This window comes from Mauremys mutica, chromosome 8, assembly GCF_020497125.1.
Source record: "Mauremys mutica isolate MM-2020 ecotype Southern chromosome 8, ASM2049712v1, whole genome shotgun sequence".
NCBI classification, from domain to species: Eukaryota; Metazoa; Chordata; order Testudines; family Geoemydidae; genus Mauremys; species Mauremys mutica.
This window is the reverse complement of record NC_059079.1, coordinates 32,812,341-32,830,118: the sequence shown is the minus strand read 5'-3', so window position 1 is coordinate 32,830,118 and position 17,778 is coordinate 32,812,341. Positions and strand designations below refer to the sequence as shown.

At 50.8% G+C, this 17,778-nt stretch overlaps 1 protein-coding gene across 12 annotated transcripts in view; it reads left to right on the top strand.

Moving 5' to 3' along the window:
* Positions 1-17,778, top strand: part of HFM1 (helicase for meiosis 1) — a 127,896-nt gene that overhangs the window by 72,090 nt on the left and 38,028 nt on the right. For all 12 annotated transcript variants that reach the window (XM_045028280.1, XM_045028284.1, XM_045028285.1 and 9 more), the window contains one exon: positions 7,860-7,945. In XM_045028280.1, the coding sequence (XP_044884215.1) occupies positions 7,860-7,945 (86 nt within the window). The remainder of the gene's footprint in view (positions 1-7,859; positions 7,946-17,778) is intronic.

The window sequence follows — 17,778 nt, the reverse complement described above, 5'->3', positions numbered from 1 at the left end:
ACATATGCTCTTGACAGTCTGCAATTACTAGATGATGTCCTGGCCAGAACTACAGGATTAAACTATACTTTTGTACTTTCATGGTCTGTCTACACTGCAGTAAAACATTCACAGCTGGCTTGCGTCGGCTGACTCAGGTTCAGGCTGCAGGGCTAAAAATTGCAGTGTAGATGTTAGGGCTTGGGCTGGAGCAGGTCACAAATGCTGGGCTCCATCTACACTGCAATTTTATAGTCCTGCAGCCTGAGCCTTATGAGCCCAAGTCAGCAGAAGTAACTTCTATATTCTTCTCAAAGTACTTTCTTGTGTGTTGTAGTCAGTGGGTTAAGGTCAATTTCAACTTTTCAGCTACAGTTGTACAGAAAATTGTGATACAGCCATATAAAAGGCCTACATATTTTTCTCTTTTGGTTTCCTCTTGTATGTTTTTCTGCTGCTGTCATAGCTGTTGCAGCATATTTTATTGACAGCCATTCATTTTCATGCCTCTGTAGCAGTAGAGCTCCCAGGTTCCTTTTGAAGGTACTCTTTCGGTGGGTCAAACAATTGCTGAATTAGAGTTGATATCAATACTTTCTTCAAATTCTTGAATTCTTTCATGCTCTGGCAGCTAACTCAATTTTTTATCTTTGTAAAGTGAGGTCAGTTATTCTAACTACACAGTTGGGTGTGAATTTACTGACATCATTCAACATGCATTGTGGTCTTGGATTTATTTATTTTTATTACATTTTTGGGTCTCTGTATGTCAGTGTTGCATAAATCTTAGAAACTTCAAGCTTTGTGGTCAGTTTATCTCCTAAATGTATGATTTTTTTTTTAATTGACACTTGGCCTTGTTCAATTTAGGACTGTTCTAAATGCTTCTTGCATTTTCTAGTACCCTCCACATTTCTCCCTGATGTTCAGCAGAAATGCTGCTCCGGGCTATTATATCAAATGGCAGTTTCTCCTCGCTTCTTCTGGCAGGCAGGATTATGACCAATCACCATCCAAGAGGGTAGAGATATTTGCTGAAGTAACAGCAAACTAATAAAGTGATTGATGCGGACTCTGGGGCTGGAAAAGACAGCCTGCACAAAGTTATCACAAAAGGGGAAGAAGCCTGTCTGTTAGGAAGAGAGGCTGTCCCTAAGTCAGACCTGGAAGAGGTGCTTCAATACTTCATTGAGGGAAGGGATTTCAACAGGCCCCTTCCTGTACTCTTAACTACAAAGTTCTTGACACAAACAGTGAGTCCTCCTTGGCTGCTAAATCTTATCAGGAGACTAACCTTTCCTCCCAGAAGTTATCTAAAAAAGCTTGAGGACTTCTAAGTTGCGTATTCTTAGTCTTCTTTCACTGTTCCTAGAAAATTATTTATGATGAATGCTGATACTTTTTCTTCTAGTGCTGGTTCCTATGTGAATTCTACACGTGGGTATGCATGCGTACAATGCACCCAAGTTCAGAGATTTTAACAAGCTGTGTCTGTTGCCTCGCACATGTGCAGTAGGTCTCCTTGTGCTCCCGAGTGAGGGTATAAAAAGCGTGTGGGTCAATGCCCCCCAGTTCCTTGTTATCATTGCATGGCTTGAGGCAGAATCCGTAGTTCGTTCGTTCTTCAGTTTTTCAAAGAACCTGTAAATAAAATTGTAAATAGTTATTCTTCCTAGATTTAGTAAAGTTATAGTTTTAGTGTAGCTTCCTTCCTGACTGGGGATTCCCTCCCCACAATCTGGGACTATGCCCAGAGTCTTGGGCTTCAAAATCTGTGTCTTCTGCCCTAGATCCTTCTCTGTTACTGATAAACGGCAACACTGTCTCTGCTGTCTGAGTGAGACACATATTTCTGCAAAGTGCAGTACTTGTCACTTGTTTCTACCAATGGCTTATAGCGCCTATGAGCTTCACTTTAGGAAACACTTGATGGAGAAGGCCATGAGGCCCCTTTCCAGTCTGGGCCAGGGAGACATGAGTAAGAGCAGAGCTTTTGGTTTCTAAGCCCAAAGACCCTTCAGGTCTTCCCATGAGAGTAAGGGGCACTGTTATGGGCACAAGGGCAGATCTCCGTTGAGGTCTATACATAGGAGACATGATCCGTCCCTGAGCCCATCGAAGTCAGGTGCCTTCACACGCAGACCACAAGAAACTGGCTCTGCTAAAACCTCCTAGATTGCAGGGTAAAGTGTGTAGGAAGAAGGATCTGACATTTCCGTCAGTGATTCTGTCACCAAAACATAAGGACTGTTATCTGCCGCTTCCATCTACAAGTGCAGGTCTGGACTTCTTGGTTCCGACTTGTCCACCCAAAAAATATACCGCACCCAGTGACACACTGGTATTGGTGGTGCCGACCACTGGGACCCATTGCAAACCGGTACACACACAGACCTACATGGCACCGGTGGATATCTTTTTCTACTTGCAGTCCCCCCATCTTCTCTGGCCCAGCCTTCCTAAGGGACAGAAGATGTTACTACTTTGATTTCCCATTAATCCTCTCACTTACAGCCATCAGGCAGGATTGCCCTGGTACTGATGGTTCTGCCATTTCAACAAGGACAATCTTCAGATTCATGCTGGCCCCTCCTACATCCCTCTTGGAGAGAGTCAAGCCCAGACAGTCAATTCAGGACTTACAGCCACTACCCTTATAGATATGACTTCCCAGAGACCGATGTTACCCCATGCCATAGAGTCCCCCACAAACAATTGGCCCCTCGTTCTGGCCTTATTGGGAACTGTGGGATCCCTGTAACAGATGTTCGGGATCCACTCCGGAGTCTTTCTGCTCTTCTTCTCATCAACAATTGGATCTGTGAGTGTATGAGGAGGATATTGAGCCAGAATCACAAGTACCAGCAGTTCAACAGGATCTCCTCCTCCTCCTCCTCCTCCCCAGATGAGGTGGTTTCTCCATCCCCACCAGATAACCATAGGCAATACCAGGAGTTGCTGCAAAGAGTGGTTAACAATCTCTAGATACCCCTGGAGGAAGTCCAAGACCCATACCACTGACCGCTGGACTTTCTGCAGCCTTAGGGCCGAAGTAAAATGGCCCTCCCAGTTAACGAGACCATATTGGAACTGGCAAGATCAATCTGGCACAGCCCAGCATCCTGTAGCCCCACACCTAAGAGGGCTGAGAGGTACTATTTCATCCCAGCAAAGGGAGACAAATTTATGTAGACTATTGGGCCCTAAGCCAGGTGACATACCATAACTGATATCCCCCACCCTTAATCTCAGAGTTACTAGAACATGTGCAATCTACCAGAATTTTCACCAAACTGGACCTCCGGGGTGCGTACAAACTATTGCACATCAGGGTAGGAGGTGAATGGAAGACCGCTTTTAAAAACCTCTGTGGGCACTTTGAATATCTAGTAATGCCATTCAGTCTGACCAATGCTTCAGCGACCTTTCAGCACTCTGTGAACAATGTATTTAGAGACATCCTGTAGTAGTATGTAGTCATCTTTCTTGATGACATACTTGCGTTTTCAGATAATCCTGATCAGCATTGTTACCATTTCATTCCATCCTGGAAAAACTATGAAAGTATAGCCTGTTCATGAAATTGGAAAAAGGTACCTTTGATCAGTCCTCCATAGAATTCTTGGGTTGCATCCTTTCCCCAGCTGGACCAACAGAAGTTAGAGGCAATCCACAGCGGGGCAATGCCCCAGTCCCCCCAGGAGTTACAGAATTTTCTGGGCTTCTTGAATTTTTACCAGAATTTCATTCCAGGCTTCTCAGGGCACAGAGACCCCATGACCAACCTCCTCTGCAAGACCATCACGTTCATTTGGACACACGAAGCTGACCATGCTTTTGAAGAGCTCAAGGCTGCTTTCACCACCACTCCGATTTTAGCACACTCGGCCCTCGCCCAGGCATTCAGAGTGGAAGCCAGTGCCTCAAGTGTAGCCATTGGGGCCATACTGTCTCAGAGACGTGGTCCACAGCAAATGTTGCACCCCTGGGCTTCCTATTCACCTCTGCCAAATGGCATTATGATACACTAGATAAGGAAATACACTAAATCAGCCTTTGAAGAGTGGTGCCATAACCTCCAGGAAGCCCAACACCTAATGCAAGTCTTTTCTGACCTTGAATATCCTTGTGCGGCTCAAGCTTTGAACCAAAGACATCTCGATAAAGGCATTATTCTTCTCTCAGTTTGATTTTTATCATCACCTATTGCCCAGGAAGCAGGAATGGGAAAGCCGATGGCATTTCCTGAAAGGGGGAATATTGCCAAGAGAATGAGGAGCCTAACCAAGAACCACCCTGTCTCCTAAAACCTCACAACTTCCTTAGTGCTACAATACACCAGAACTTGCTTGATTTAATCCTATCCACTTTGCAGGGCAACCTGTTAGTTCAGGAGGTGACAGAACAGCCTGAGCAAACGAGACCCAGAACAAAAATGCAGTGCTCTACACAGGATAGGCTCACCTACATCGATGGGTGCATATACATTCCACCGAGGTGCCCCCAGCTAGAAGGGCTCCATCTTTGCCATGACCCTCCGTTGACAGGCCACTTTGGCCACCTTAAGACTTCCGCACGCCTTCCCATTTCTTCTAGTGGCCCCGTAGGCAAGTTGAAGTCCAGGACCATGTTGACTCTTGTGACCTGTGTGCTCAAACCAGGATGCCCCTTGATGCCCTAGTACTCCAGAGACCCCAGGCCTCAATCACCCTGGACTCCATAGTGCAACTCCCTTCCTTTGGCCACACAGTCGCCTTAACTGTTGTAGACCAATTGATCAAAATGGCACATTTCATCCACTGTATCGGCCTAACCTCTGTTAAAACAATGGCTCGACTCCTAGAAGTTCATGTGATCCATCTTCATGGGCTTTCAGACTGTAGCACTTTGGACCAAGGCTCTCAGTTGGTCTTACGCGTTTGGCATAAAGCCCTCTGGCTAATGGATGTTCACACTTTTACTTCCTCCATGTATCACTACCAGACAGATGGGCGGAGAGAGAGTGGTGAACTAAGTATTAGAGCAATACCTATGGTGCTTGGTCAGCTACCCTCAAGATAACTAGTTGTCCCTCCTTTTTTATGCCAAGTTCTCATACAACAATGCTGATTATGCCTCCACGGGGCAGATTGCCTTCTTTGCAAATTATGGGATCCAACCTCACTTTCACCTGGCCTTGCCAGCAGCCTCCACGAACCCAGCAGCCGGTGACTGAAACCAACAAATTAACCATATCCAGGAGAAACTTAAGGACCACCTTGAAGATGTGAAAAGGAACTACAAGCAGTATGCGGCTGTTGACACCAGGAAGGCCCAGCTCTCATGGTGTGTCTAAAGGTCTGGCTTGCAGCAAAACACCTCTGTATGAACAGGCCATCCCTCAAGCTAGACCACCAGTTCCTCAGACCCTTCCAGATTTGTCAGCAAATCAACCCTGTCACATTCAAATGGCAGCTTCCTCAATCTCTTGAAAGTTATCCAGTTTTCCATGCATCTCTCCTAAAGCATTACACAGAGGCACCCCTTTCTTGATTGGTCCCAACAGCTGCCCCCACCAGTCTAGGTCCAAGGACATTTAGTCCATGCTATCCTGACTCTAAACTGAAGAAGGGGAGACTGTACTACTTAATCAATTGAGAAGGCTAGGGTCCTGAAGAACACTCCTGGGAACCTGCTGCCCATGTTCATGTCCATGCCCCTGCCCCACTAAAAATTTCATCAAGACCCCACAGATAAACCAGGCCCAGCGCCCATCTCAAGGAAGGATACCTCTGAAGAAGGGGCTGATGTACGGATACATGGACTAGAACCCAGGTCTTCAGAACGTAAGACAGCTGACATTCTCACAGTGCTGTCAAGAGGACCTGCAGAGCCATAGTCAGGAAGCACTATGGAGACTGAGTGGCAGTAGCCTGCGGCCCTCTGATTGGTCAACTACCCTATTTAACCCTGGTGATTGCCCCAGGAAATTGTCTGGGCAGCCACACAGACTTTGGGCCTGCTGCAATTCCAGACCTCACCTTGTCTCCTGATTTCTGGTCTCCAATCCCAGCCTGACCCTTGCTCTTGCCTCCTGACTTTAGCCTGGTAGTACCTCTTATATCCAGTCTCTGACTCCAGCCTTACTCTGACCCTGATTCCTGCCTCCCAATTCAGCCTTGTACTACCTATGTTCTCTGATCCTGGTCTGACTTGGATCTTGACTCTTGTATTGAACCCGGCTCCAGTGATTTCCTCCGACCCCTGTTCACTGATTACCCACCCTGATGTGTGGACCCCAGCCCAGCTGTGACCTCTAGACCAGACCACCTGTGCCCTGGTCCCTTACAACACATTTGCTAAACATGCACTAATCCAGGCCTCTGCTGCAGTTTCAGCAATGGGATCTGCAGTACTGCAAGCATCTTTGCAGCCTGCTTCCTCACACCCACCTCCAGTCTGAGCACAGCTTGCCCATCATCTACATGTGGAATACACATAGGGACCAGGACTTGAGGATGAAATGGAGGTTATGTACTGTAACTGGAAATTCTTTTACATGTGTGTTCACTATCTGTAGTGCACTACCCATCTTCCATCCCCTCTGCTTCGGATCTGATTAGATTCGCAGTAAGAAGAGGAACTGAAGGGGCAATGACCTGCACTGTCTCTTATACTCTTGCTTGGGAGAATGAGGAGACCTACTGTACACAGGGCCGTCTCTAGGCATCAGCGTTCCAAGCATGTGCTTGGGGCAGCAGTTTTCAAGGGGTGACATTCCGGCTCTTTGGGGTGGCATTTTTCAAGGGGTGGCACTCCGGCCTTTTTTTGTTGTTGTTGTTTTTGCTTCAGCGGCGGCATTCTGGCTTTTTTTTTTCCTTGGGACAGCAAAAAATGTGGAGCCGGCCCTGACTGCACATGTGTGGACCAACGGACACTGCTTGTTAAAATCTCACACTTGGGCATATAGTGTGCAGCATGTGTAACCATGTGTTGAATAGAGATAGGACCACACATCTCAAAGAACTTCCAGTTACAGTAAGTAACCTCCATTTCTTCCAAGTAGACTTTTCTGTCTGAAGTTATTTGTATTCATTCCAGTGAGTCATAGTTCCAAGAAGGAATTTCCTGATTTGGAATCTAGTGCTGACTCCCAAACCCCAAAAGGGAGACTGAGGAATTGGGAATACTTGCAGAGGTGTGTTTTTTTGCAGAATTCCCTTCTAGCTTATCCTTTAGTCCAATAGATCACAGAGACTGCCTGTTCTTTTCCTGATTCTAATCAGGTGTTTTGCTAAATCTGTTCAGGGACTGTATATTCTCCCAGAAGATTTTGGAGACAAGTGGCTCTCCCTAGAGTGGATTTTAGTTACATCTTACTCAAAAAAAGATAGACTTCACAGGGATTTCTAGCATATGATTAAAGGATCCATTGGATAGTCAACAGGAGTCTCTTGGATGAAAACTTATTTTATTTCAGTGCCATGCTGTTTATTCATTTGTGTGTTCACATTAGTTATTTGCTGACTGTTGGAGTTTTTCCTGAGTAAAGCCTGCAGGAATTGGCCCTTGATCTGCCTTTCTTTGATTCTATAACTTAGTAAAAGACATTGTCATTCTCAAATGTTTTATACTTCATTTTATTGCTTTTATGTTTTGTTTATACTGTTGTATGAACTGAACTAAAGAATATTAAATTTTCTGACCACCTGAAGAGAAATAAAATTGACTATTGTTGAAAAGAAAACATTGACCACCTATTGAAAAAATGCTAGATAAAAGACCTCTTGTTAAAATTAGTTATGCTTTATATTTATTTGCCATAATGCAGTGGTTGAAAATAATAATTTAGGATTAGGAATTCCATATAAAAATATTACAGCATTTTTCAATTTTTACAGGTGTAACACTATCAAATGCAATGGTAAATGCAGGTCTGACATCGTTTAAAAAAATTGAAGATGCAAATGCAAGGGAGCTTGAATTGGTATTTAAATTTTTATATGCATATTCATACAAGGAAAATGCTAATGTTTAATACTTAAGTTACAGACTCCAATGTTTTAAGTATCACACTAGATTAAAGAAATATGCAATTATCTGACAGAGGTAGTTGATTCTTTTCCTGAAGCTGGTTAAGTTGATGTTTTGCTTCAATTATAAGTTACATCTTAATTTTACTGACATTTTTGTATTACCATATGGGGGAAGAGAGATTCACCCTAGAACTTTCCACTAACTAAAATAATAATAGTTCAAATTCAGGAATTTCATCATAATCCTTTTAGTAGTAGAAAGTCGTAGAATAAAATCCTGGCCCTGCTGAAGTCAGTGGCAAAACTCCCATTGAACATCAGTGAGGCCAGGATCTCACCGCTGTGGGATGTGGGATTAAATTTTGGTGGTCTCCTGATTCACAATTTCTTTGGCATTTCTGGTTCTCAAGTGTGATAGCATCCTCGCCTCACAGTGTGTAAGGTGCTCTTTCAGATCTCCAAATGTTGTGGGCTTCATTAATACTCTTGTTTTGCATTTGGGAATTTGTTAGATCTTAATTTGCCTTCTCTGCCTGTTCCCTCTCCCCCCCCCCCAGTTTCGTGTGTTTCATCATTTAATACATTAAAGTTTAGGACAACATAGTATAGATACCTAATGTAGGCACTAGAGGCAGCTTTTTGAGGTCTGGCTCTACTCCGGAGAGGAGCAACAGTTTGAAGCATTTCTGGGTTTTTGGTTAGGTTGCTATTCAGGTTACCATTGGAGGTAGGGAGATAGGAATCTTATATTTGGTTTGGTTTTTTTTAATGACTCAGATGGCCTTACTTGGTTCCTTGTCCTTGGTTTTAAATTTCTCTCATATGTAGTTTACTATTATTTTATCATAATATAAAAAGTTGCAAAGTCAAGTACTCCAAAGTTAGAAAATGCCAGAATTAAGATTTCCTGTGCAACCTTAATTTGGCTCCCTTTTGTTTATGCATTTTGATACAATATTTAATTATATGATCGCATATTACTTTCTCCGCAGAATCCCTGCCACATTCAGTACGGTGCTGCCTGGCTAAGGCAGGCTAGTCCCTACCTGTTCTGACAGCAGTCTACACCCCGGAAGCAGCCAACAGCAGGTCTGGCTTCTAGGCAGGGAGGCCATGGGGCTCTGCGTGTGGCCCCGGTCCCGAGCACCAGCTGTGCCCTCCCATTGGCTGATTCCCGGTCAATGGGAGCTGGGGGGACCATGCCTGCGGGCGAGAGCCGTGTGGAGCCACTTGCGCGCCTCCACCTAGGAGCCAGACCTGCTGGTGTCCACTTCTGGGGTGCAGCATGGTCTGCGGTGCCAGGACAGGCAGGAAGCCTACCTTAGCACCGCCGCTGACCGGGAGCCACCTGAGGTAACCCCGTGCCCCAATTTCCTACCCCAGCTCTGAGCCCCCGCCCCCCAAACCTGGAGCCCCTTCCTGCACCTCAAGCCCCTCATCCCCGGCCCCACCCCAGAGCCTGAAACCCCAGCCCAGAGCCCTGATCCCCTCCCTCACCCCAAACCCCTGCCCCAGCCCAGAGCCCCCTCCCACACCCCAAGCCTTTCATCCCCAGCTCCGTTGGGTCACAGGCATCAACTGTTTTTTTCAACTGGGTCACCAGAAAAAAGTTTGAAAACCACTATTCTAGACCATACTCTCCACTGCACAGCCTTGATTCAGTCCAGAGGAAGTCCATCCTGTGCACTGAATGAGGCAGGGGTCTCAAGGAAAAGATATGTGGTCATGTAATCTGAGACCATATCGTGAACTATATGCACAAGAGTGCCAAATTAAGATTCGCAAAGCTAACTTTTTGTGTGCTTGACTTTGCAACCTTTTTGTTCTTTTAACATAGTTTTTGTGTGTAATTTCTTAGATTTTTAAAAAAGTAAATTGAAAAAACAAATACCATCACGTGTCTTCATATTGACATCCAAATGGTTCATCAGCAGGGTTAGAAGCTCTAGATCCCCAGCACTGGCCTCTGCCACTGAAGCCAACAGAGTAAATGATAGCAAGAGTAGGTTATCATCTGCTATGTGGACCAGCACTAGAGGGGGATAAGACACATTTTACCAGTATTTCATAGATATTTGCTCTCTTCCATTCTCCTTGCCTATTCAGTCTCAGTCTCCATACCTCAGGCTTCTTGTCCCAGTCTCCTTGCTCAGCCAGTCCCTGTGTCCCCTCCCTCCAGCTCTTAGTCCCAGGCTCCAATTAGTCCAACGCTTCCCCCCAGATCCCAGTGTCAACCCACAACTCCCAGTCACTGGTTTCTCTCTCTCCTTCCCCCACTTGCAGTTTCAGTGTCACCAAGCTCCTTGTCACAATCTACTCCTTTCCTTTCCCCTGGTCTGGCTCTTGTTCTTTCCACATTCAAGTCAGGCAGCTTTCTCTCCCATGCTGCCTGGGCTTAGCACAGGGTCCTTGAGTGCCCATGGGAGGCAAGCTCCATGCTTTCAGTTTTGGTGCCTGACCCCCCCCCCAGCCCCAGCCCATAGCAGACAGGAGCAGCAATTACAGAGAAAGCCTTGTTTCACGCCTGTATTCCTGTGTTCAGGCATGCTCTGTTGCTCTTTGGGCATGGTGCATGCCTAGTTTGAACAGCACTAGGAGCTGTGAGGGGATGGAGGCTGCATGCTCATTGAGGATGGATTATTCAGAGACTTTAGCTACTAAACTTTAAGAAGTCTCTACAGAGCATGTGAGATCTGAGATTTTTCAAAGGTTTATAATTTGGCCAAGTATGGATGGGTTTTCACATGAACAGCAAAATGCACATTCCTAACACAAAGGCCACTCTTGCCAAATGTCAGTTCCCTGCTCCAAAGTCTGGGAGTGATAGAACTTCTCAAAGAAAAAGTCACCAGAATTCTTTTGACATTGCAAAACAATGCTTTTTTCCCTAACCTCATTCTTGGAAGAAGCTGAACTGTTTTAGCTGAAACATTCACCGTCCTGCCCAAAAAGATCAGCCTGTGACAGACACCGAAAAATGGAAACTTTCATCTTGATGGTTAAAGTTTGACAGAGTTTTAAGTGGATGAAAATAGTGTCTTATAATTGGAAATGTCAGGAAACTTTAATAGGTAGTGCTACCAGGCTATAACATTAGGATAGTATACATTTCTTCTTCGAGTGATTGCTCCTATGCATTCCAGTCAGGTGTGCGCGCTGTGCGTGCACGGCTCTCCGGAACATTTTTACCCTAGCAACTCCGGCGGGCCGGTTGGGCGCCCCCTGGAGTGGCGCCGCTATGGCGCCGGATATATACCCCAGCCGGCCTGTCCGCTCCTCAGTTCCTTCTTACCGCCCGTGACGGCCAGTTGGAACTGTGGAGTGATCTCTGTCCTCCACAACCCTAGCTCTCGCTACTTTTTCCTGTATATAGTTTTTTCATTACTTAGTGTAGATAGTTCTGTTAGTTTTAGGATAAGGATAAGGGGGGTTCCCCCTCCCTTTCCTCTCCCGGTGCGGGCTCATGCCCAAGGCACCGGGCTTAAGCCCTGCGCATCTTCCCAGCGGTCTATGCCTGTCGGGGATCCTCACGACTCCTGCCTCCGTTGCCTCGGGGAGAGTCACAGGACAGATAAGTGCCCTATCTGCTCCGCTTTCAAACCCCGGACGCGTAAGGAGCGGGACATTAGGTTAAAGCAGCTCCTAATGGAGGCGTCGCTCCTGCCCCCGGCACCGTCTGCGCCGGCACCGAAGACTACATCGGTGCGGAGCGCACCGGCGGTCCCGAGCCGCTCCGGCACCGAGGCTCCGCGACCTCAGCCAGCGGCACCGAAGGCCCGGCACCGCTCCCTGTCGCCATCAAAGAAGCGCAAGCCGGCAAAGGCAGCTGCCAAGTCCCACGCTGAGGGCCCAGCAGCCAAGTCAATTACGCCACCTGCGGTCTCCGCTGTGGCCGTGCACAGGACGTGCACCGGGCCGTTGACTCCGGCGCCGCAAGGGCCGTCGAGTCCGGCACCGCCATGCTCCCCGGCACCGACCGCGGTTGAGCTTCGGCTGCCATCCACGCCTGAGACTTTCTCTACGGCGCGCGAGCTCATAGAGCTCACAGAGGCACCGAGCCTCCGGCCCCTGGCACCGCCGGTGCGGGCTGTTGTATCGGCGGGAAAGCCGGCGATGATGATCCGGCCCCCTTCTCCGGATGGATGGCACAGACGGCGCTCCCGGTCCCGGTCTCGTTCCCGGTCCTGACGCAGGTCACCGTCCCGCCGCTCAAGATCCCGGCACCGCTCACCATCGCGGTACCGGTCGCCGTCCCGACGCCAGTCGCATTCCCGGTACCGTTCAACATCGTGGTACCGGTTGCACTCCCGGCGTCGCTCCAGGTCCCGATCGCCTTCGCGACGGCACCGACGGAGGTCTGCTTCCCGGCACCGTGACTCGCGCAGCCGCTCACGGCACCGCAGGTCCGGATCCCGGTCAAGCTCCCGGCACCGGTCGAGCTCCTGGCACCGCGGCGGACGTTGGTCTCGGTCACCATCCCGATACCGTGATGCCCGGCACCGATCCTCGGCACTGTCCGGGGCCAGACTGCCCTTTTCCACGGCGCAGTCCATCAGCGCCTCCGCGCCCCCATGGCCCTCCCGCCCCGCGTCGGTCGCTTCCGGGGCAGACAGCAATGGGCACCTGCCACCTACTCCGCAGAGCCAGCCTCAGGGTGCACAACAGTGGGGCTTCTGGGTACCCTGGGCCCAATACGACACTCAAGGGGTACCCTTTCCTCCAAGAGCCCCTGCCTCCGAGCGCAGGGTACCGGAGGCCACCGTCAGCCAACCGCCCCCTTCGCCACCGGGTTCGGTTTCGGTACCGCCTGACCCCCAGAGGCATCCTCAGCCCGAGCCAGCCGATCAACCGCTGGAAGATCCACCCACGGAGGCTGTCGTCCAGGGCTTGTCCTCGTCGTCGTCACCAGACGAGGCGGTGGCTGGAGCATCTGCCAAGGATCCTCCACCGATAGACGAGGGCCCACCAAGACCTCCTTCGCCGCGTGGCGAAGGCCATAGATCTCCCCGTAGCAGAGGTCCAGGAGGATGAGGACCCCGTCACGAACGTCATTGGAGCGGAGGCTCCAGTACGGGTGGCCTTACCATTCATTCGGACAATCCAGAAGAACGCCACCACGCTCTGGCAGTCGCCGGCATCCATCCCTCCTACGGCCCGCGGGGTCGAGCGCAAGTACTCGGTCCCACCTACGGGCTATGAGTATTTGTATACTCACCCGACCCCAGACTCGTTGGTCGTGCAGTCGGTCAACGACAGGGAGAGGCATGGTCAACCCGCCCCTGCGCCAAAGTCGAAGGAGGCGCGGCGAATGGACCTGTTAGGCCGTAAGGTCTACTCGGCCGGAGGCCTGCAACTTCGCATCACCAACCAGATGGCCCTCCTCGCCAGGTACACGTATGACATCATGGTGTCCCTGGCGAAGTTTACAGAGCTGCTCCCAACAGCCTCCCACCAAGAGTTCTCGACGATGTTGGATGAGGGGAAGAAATCTTGCAGGTCCTCCATCCAGGCCGCCCTTGACTCCGCGGACTCGGGAGCTCGGACCCTAGCCTCAGGAGTGATGATGCGGCGCATCTCCTGGCTGCAGTCCTCCACACTGCCACCGGAGGTGCAGTACACATTGCAGGACCTGCCATTTGACACCCAGGGTCTCTTTTCCGAGAAAACTGATGCCCGGATCCAGACCCTGAAGGACGGTCGCGTAGCGATCCGCACCCTTGGGATGCACACACCGGCTCCACAGCGCCGGTCCTTCAGGCAGCAACCCTCACGTCCTTTCTCTCAGCATCGGTATCGCCCTTACAACAGCAGGCGACCGGGCCAAAATCGCTGTCGTCCATCCGGCAACAGGCGCAACCAGACCCAGGCCCCTTCCAAGGCCCCGCAAGGCTCCAAGCAGGCCTTTTGATGGGACGCCCGAGGACGGCCCATCAGTCTCTTCACCGGATCCTACCCTTTTGTTTTGCAACCGCCTCTCCCATTTCTTTTTGGCGTGGTCCCTTTTGGACAACTGCGTGCTCCAAACAATCCAGTCGGGATACCACCTTCAGTTTGTTTCACCCCCCCCTTCCCACCCTCCCTCCCTGTCCCTCTTCAGGGACCCCTCTCATGAGCAATTCCTCTTACAAGAGGTCCAGACTCTGTTGAGCGTGGGTGCCATAGAGGCAGTGCCTCAAGACAGGCGGGGCAGGGGATTCTATTCCCGATATTTTCTAATCCCCAAAGCGAAAGGAGGGCTACGTCCTATACTGGACCTTCGAGAGCTAAACAAGTATGTGCTCAAGCCCAAGTTCCGCATGGTCACCCTGGGGACCATCATTCCCTCTCTGGATCCGGGAGACTGGTTTGCCGCCCTCGATATGAAGGACGCGTACTTCCATGTTGCGATCTACCCTCCCCATCGACGCTACCTGCGGTTCGTAGTCAACAACGTTCACTACCAGTTCGCAGTGCTACCATTCGGCCTATCCACCGCACCGAGGGTGTTTACCAAATGCATGGCGGTGGTTGCCGCAGCCCTCCGCCGTCGTCAGATACACGTCTACCCGTATCTCGACGACTGGCTGATTCGCGGAAAGTCTCAGCGGCTGGTAATGGACCAGATGACAGAAATCCTGTTCCTCTTTCAACGACTCGGTCTTCTCATCAATGCCGAGAAGTCCTCATTGATTCCGTCGGAGCGGGTGGAGTTCATTGGAGCGGTTCTCGACTCCACGTTGGCCAGGGCCTGCCTGCCATGATCATGGCACCAGACAATGGTCTCCATCATCAGAGACCTCGTCACCTTCCCTACCACGACGGTGCGATCCTGCCTCCGCCTCCTGGGCCACATGGCATCCTGTACGTATGTCACCGCGTACGCGCGGCTCCACCTACGCCCGTTCCAGTCCTGGCTAGCGTCGGTGTACCGGCCGCATCGAGATCCCATCGACATGGTGGTCACAGTCACCAAACCAACCCTCGAGTCCCTCAGCTGGTGGCTAGACCTGGAGGTCGTGTGTGCGGGAGTCCCGTTCCACCCTCCTCGCCCATCCGCCACTCTGACCATGGATGCCTCAGCGCTCGGCTGGGGAGCTCACCTGGGCGACCTGCACACCCAAGGCCTTTGGTCACCCCAAGAGCTCGCTCTACACATCAACATCCGCGAGCTGCGAGCGATCCGTTTGGCGTGTCACACCTTCCGCACCCGCCTGCAAGGCCGCTGCGTGACAGTGTTCACGGACAACACGACGGCGATGTTCTACGTGAACAAGCAGGGCAGAGCCCGCTCTTCCCTCCTCTGCAAGGAAGCGATGCTCTTGTGGGACTTCTGCGTGACCCACTCCATTCACCTGGAAGCGTCCTTTCTTCCGGAAGTGCAGAACACGCTGGCCGACCGTCTCAGCAGGTCGTTCCTCTCCCACGAGTGGTCTCTCCGTCCCGATGTCGTGCACACAATCTTCCAGACGTGGGGGTTTCCCCAAGTAGACCTATTCGCGTCCATGGAGAACAGGAAGTGCCACCTGTTTTGCTCGTTCCGGGGTCGCTCACCGGGCTCCCTGTCGGACGCCTTCCTTTACTCCTGGAAGGATCGCCTCCTCTACGCCTTCCCTCCGTTCCCGCTCGTACACCGAGTGCTACAGAAGCTGCGGAGGGACAGAGCCCACGTCATACTCGTAGCTCCGGCCTGGCCGAGGCAGCATTGGTACACCCTGCTGCTAGAGCTCTCCGTTCGGGATCCCATCTCCCTTCCGTTGTGGCCGGACCTCATCACACAGGACTTCGGCAGACTCCGCCATCCGAACCTGCAGTCCCTCCATCTTACAGCCTGGTACTTGCGTGGTTGACCCACGCAGAGCGGGGCTGTTCGGCGGCAGTACAGCACGTCCTGCTAGAGAGCAGAAAGCCTTCCACCTACCTTGCAAAATGGAAGCGATTCGCACTCTGGTGTGACCAACGAGGACTCAATCCATTCGTAGTCCCTGTCCCTACCATCCTGGACTACCTCTGGTACCTTAAGGAGCAAGGTCTTGCGGTCTCCTCCCTGAGGGTACACCTGGCAGCAGTGTCCGCCTTTCGTCCATCTGTGGAAGGTCGGTCCATCTTCTCCAACCAAATGGTTTCCCGCTTCCTTAAAGGCCTGGACCGCTTATACCCGCCGGTGCGGCGTCCTGCCCCGGCCTGGGATTTGAACCTCGTCCTGGCCAAGCTTATGGGTCCGCCCTTTGAGCCTCTGGCCACGTGCTCTCTGCTCTACCTCTCCTGGAAGACAGTCTTCCTCGTCGCAATTACATCAGCGAGACGAGTCTCAGAGCTCCGTGCTCTAACGGTTGGTCCTCCATACACCGTCTTCCATGGAGACAAGGTGCAGCTTCGACCACATCCGGCCTTCCTCCCTAAGGTGGTGTCGGCCTTCCACCTCAACCAGGACATTTTCCTCCCGGTTTTCTTCCCGAAGCCGCACACCTCACTTTGTGGGCAACAGCTGCACACCCTGGACGTCCGCAGGGCGCTTGCCTTTTACATCGAGCGGACGAAACCCTTCCGACGCTCGACCCAGCTATTTATTGCAGTCGCCGACCGCATGAAGGGCGAGCCGGTCTCCTCACAAAGGATTTCCTCCTGGGTGACGGCATGTATCCGCACATGCTACGAGCTTGCTCGCGTGCCAGCATGCCACCTCACCGCTCACTCCACAAGGGCGCAAGCCTCGTTGGCTGCCTTCCTGGCCCATGTCCCCATCCAGGACATCTGTAGAGCGGCTACCTGGTCTTCTGTCCACACCTTCGCCTCCCACTACGCTTTGGTGCAGCAGTCACGAGACGACGCAGCCTTCGGCTCCGCGGTTTTACACTCCACCACGTCTCACTCCGACCCCACCGCCTAGGTAAGGCTTGGGATTCACCTGACTGGAATGCATAGGAGCAATCACTCGAAGAAGAAAAGACGGTTACTCACCGTAGTAACTGTTCTTCAAGATGTGTTGCTCCTATCCATTCCAGACCCGCCCTCCTTCCCCACTGTCGGAGTAGCCGGCAAGAAGGAACTGAGGAGCGGACGGGCCGGCTGGGGTATATATCCGGCGCCATAGCGGCGCCACTCCAGGGGGCGCCCAGCCGGCCCGCCGGAGTTGCTAGGGTAAAAATGTTCCGGAGAGCCGTGCACGCGCGGCGCGCACACCTGACTGGAATGGATAGGAGCAACACATCTCGAAGAACAACAGTTACTACGGTGAGTAACCGTCTTTTCCTTAGGGCAGAGATTCTCAAACTATGATCTGTGGACCACGAGTGGTCCGTGAACTCCATTCAGGTGATCCGCAGATAGTTCCCTCTAAGGTGCGTGCCTGGTCAGCCGCACATGAGACAATGAAGGGCCACCCACCTAATTAGTAGACCTGCACAGGCATAGCTCCACAAATTAGGTGCCTGTACCCTGGAGAAGACGCACATGTAAGGTGAGGTGGTGGCCTTGGGGGGAATAGGGGGTAGGTGGTATGGGGCACTGGGGTGAGAAGAGTGGGTGGGGGGAATTTGGGATGTGCAGGGCTGTGGCTGCCAAGGAGAGATGGCCCTCCTTCCCAGTCCCAGCTCAGGGGCTGCCACACAGGGGAGAAAGAGCACATCCATTGCATTAGAAAGGTAATACTACTGATATTAAAATATGAGTTGTGTGCTTTTATTTGTAGAACAAAAAATAACATTTATTATTAAGGGTTTTTTTTATATGGTGCTTTTATCCAAATCGCTTTTCAATAGTTAGCTAACAGTACAAACAACATTTGGAAAGATCATTAAATGGTCCA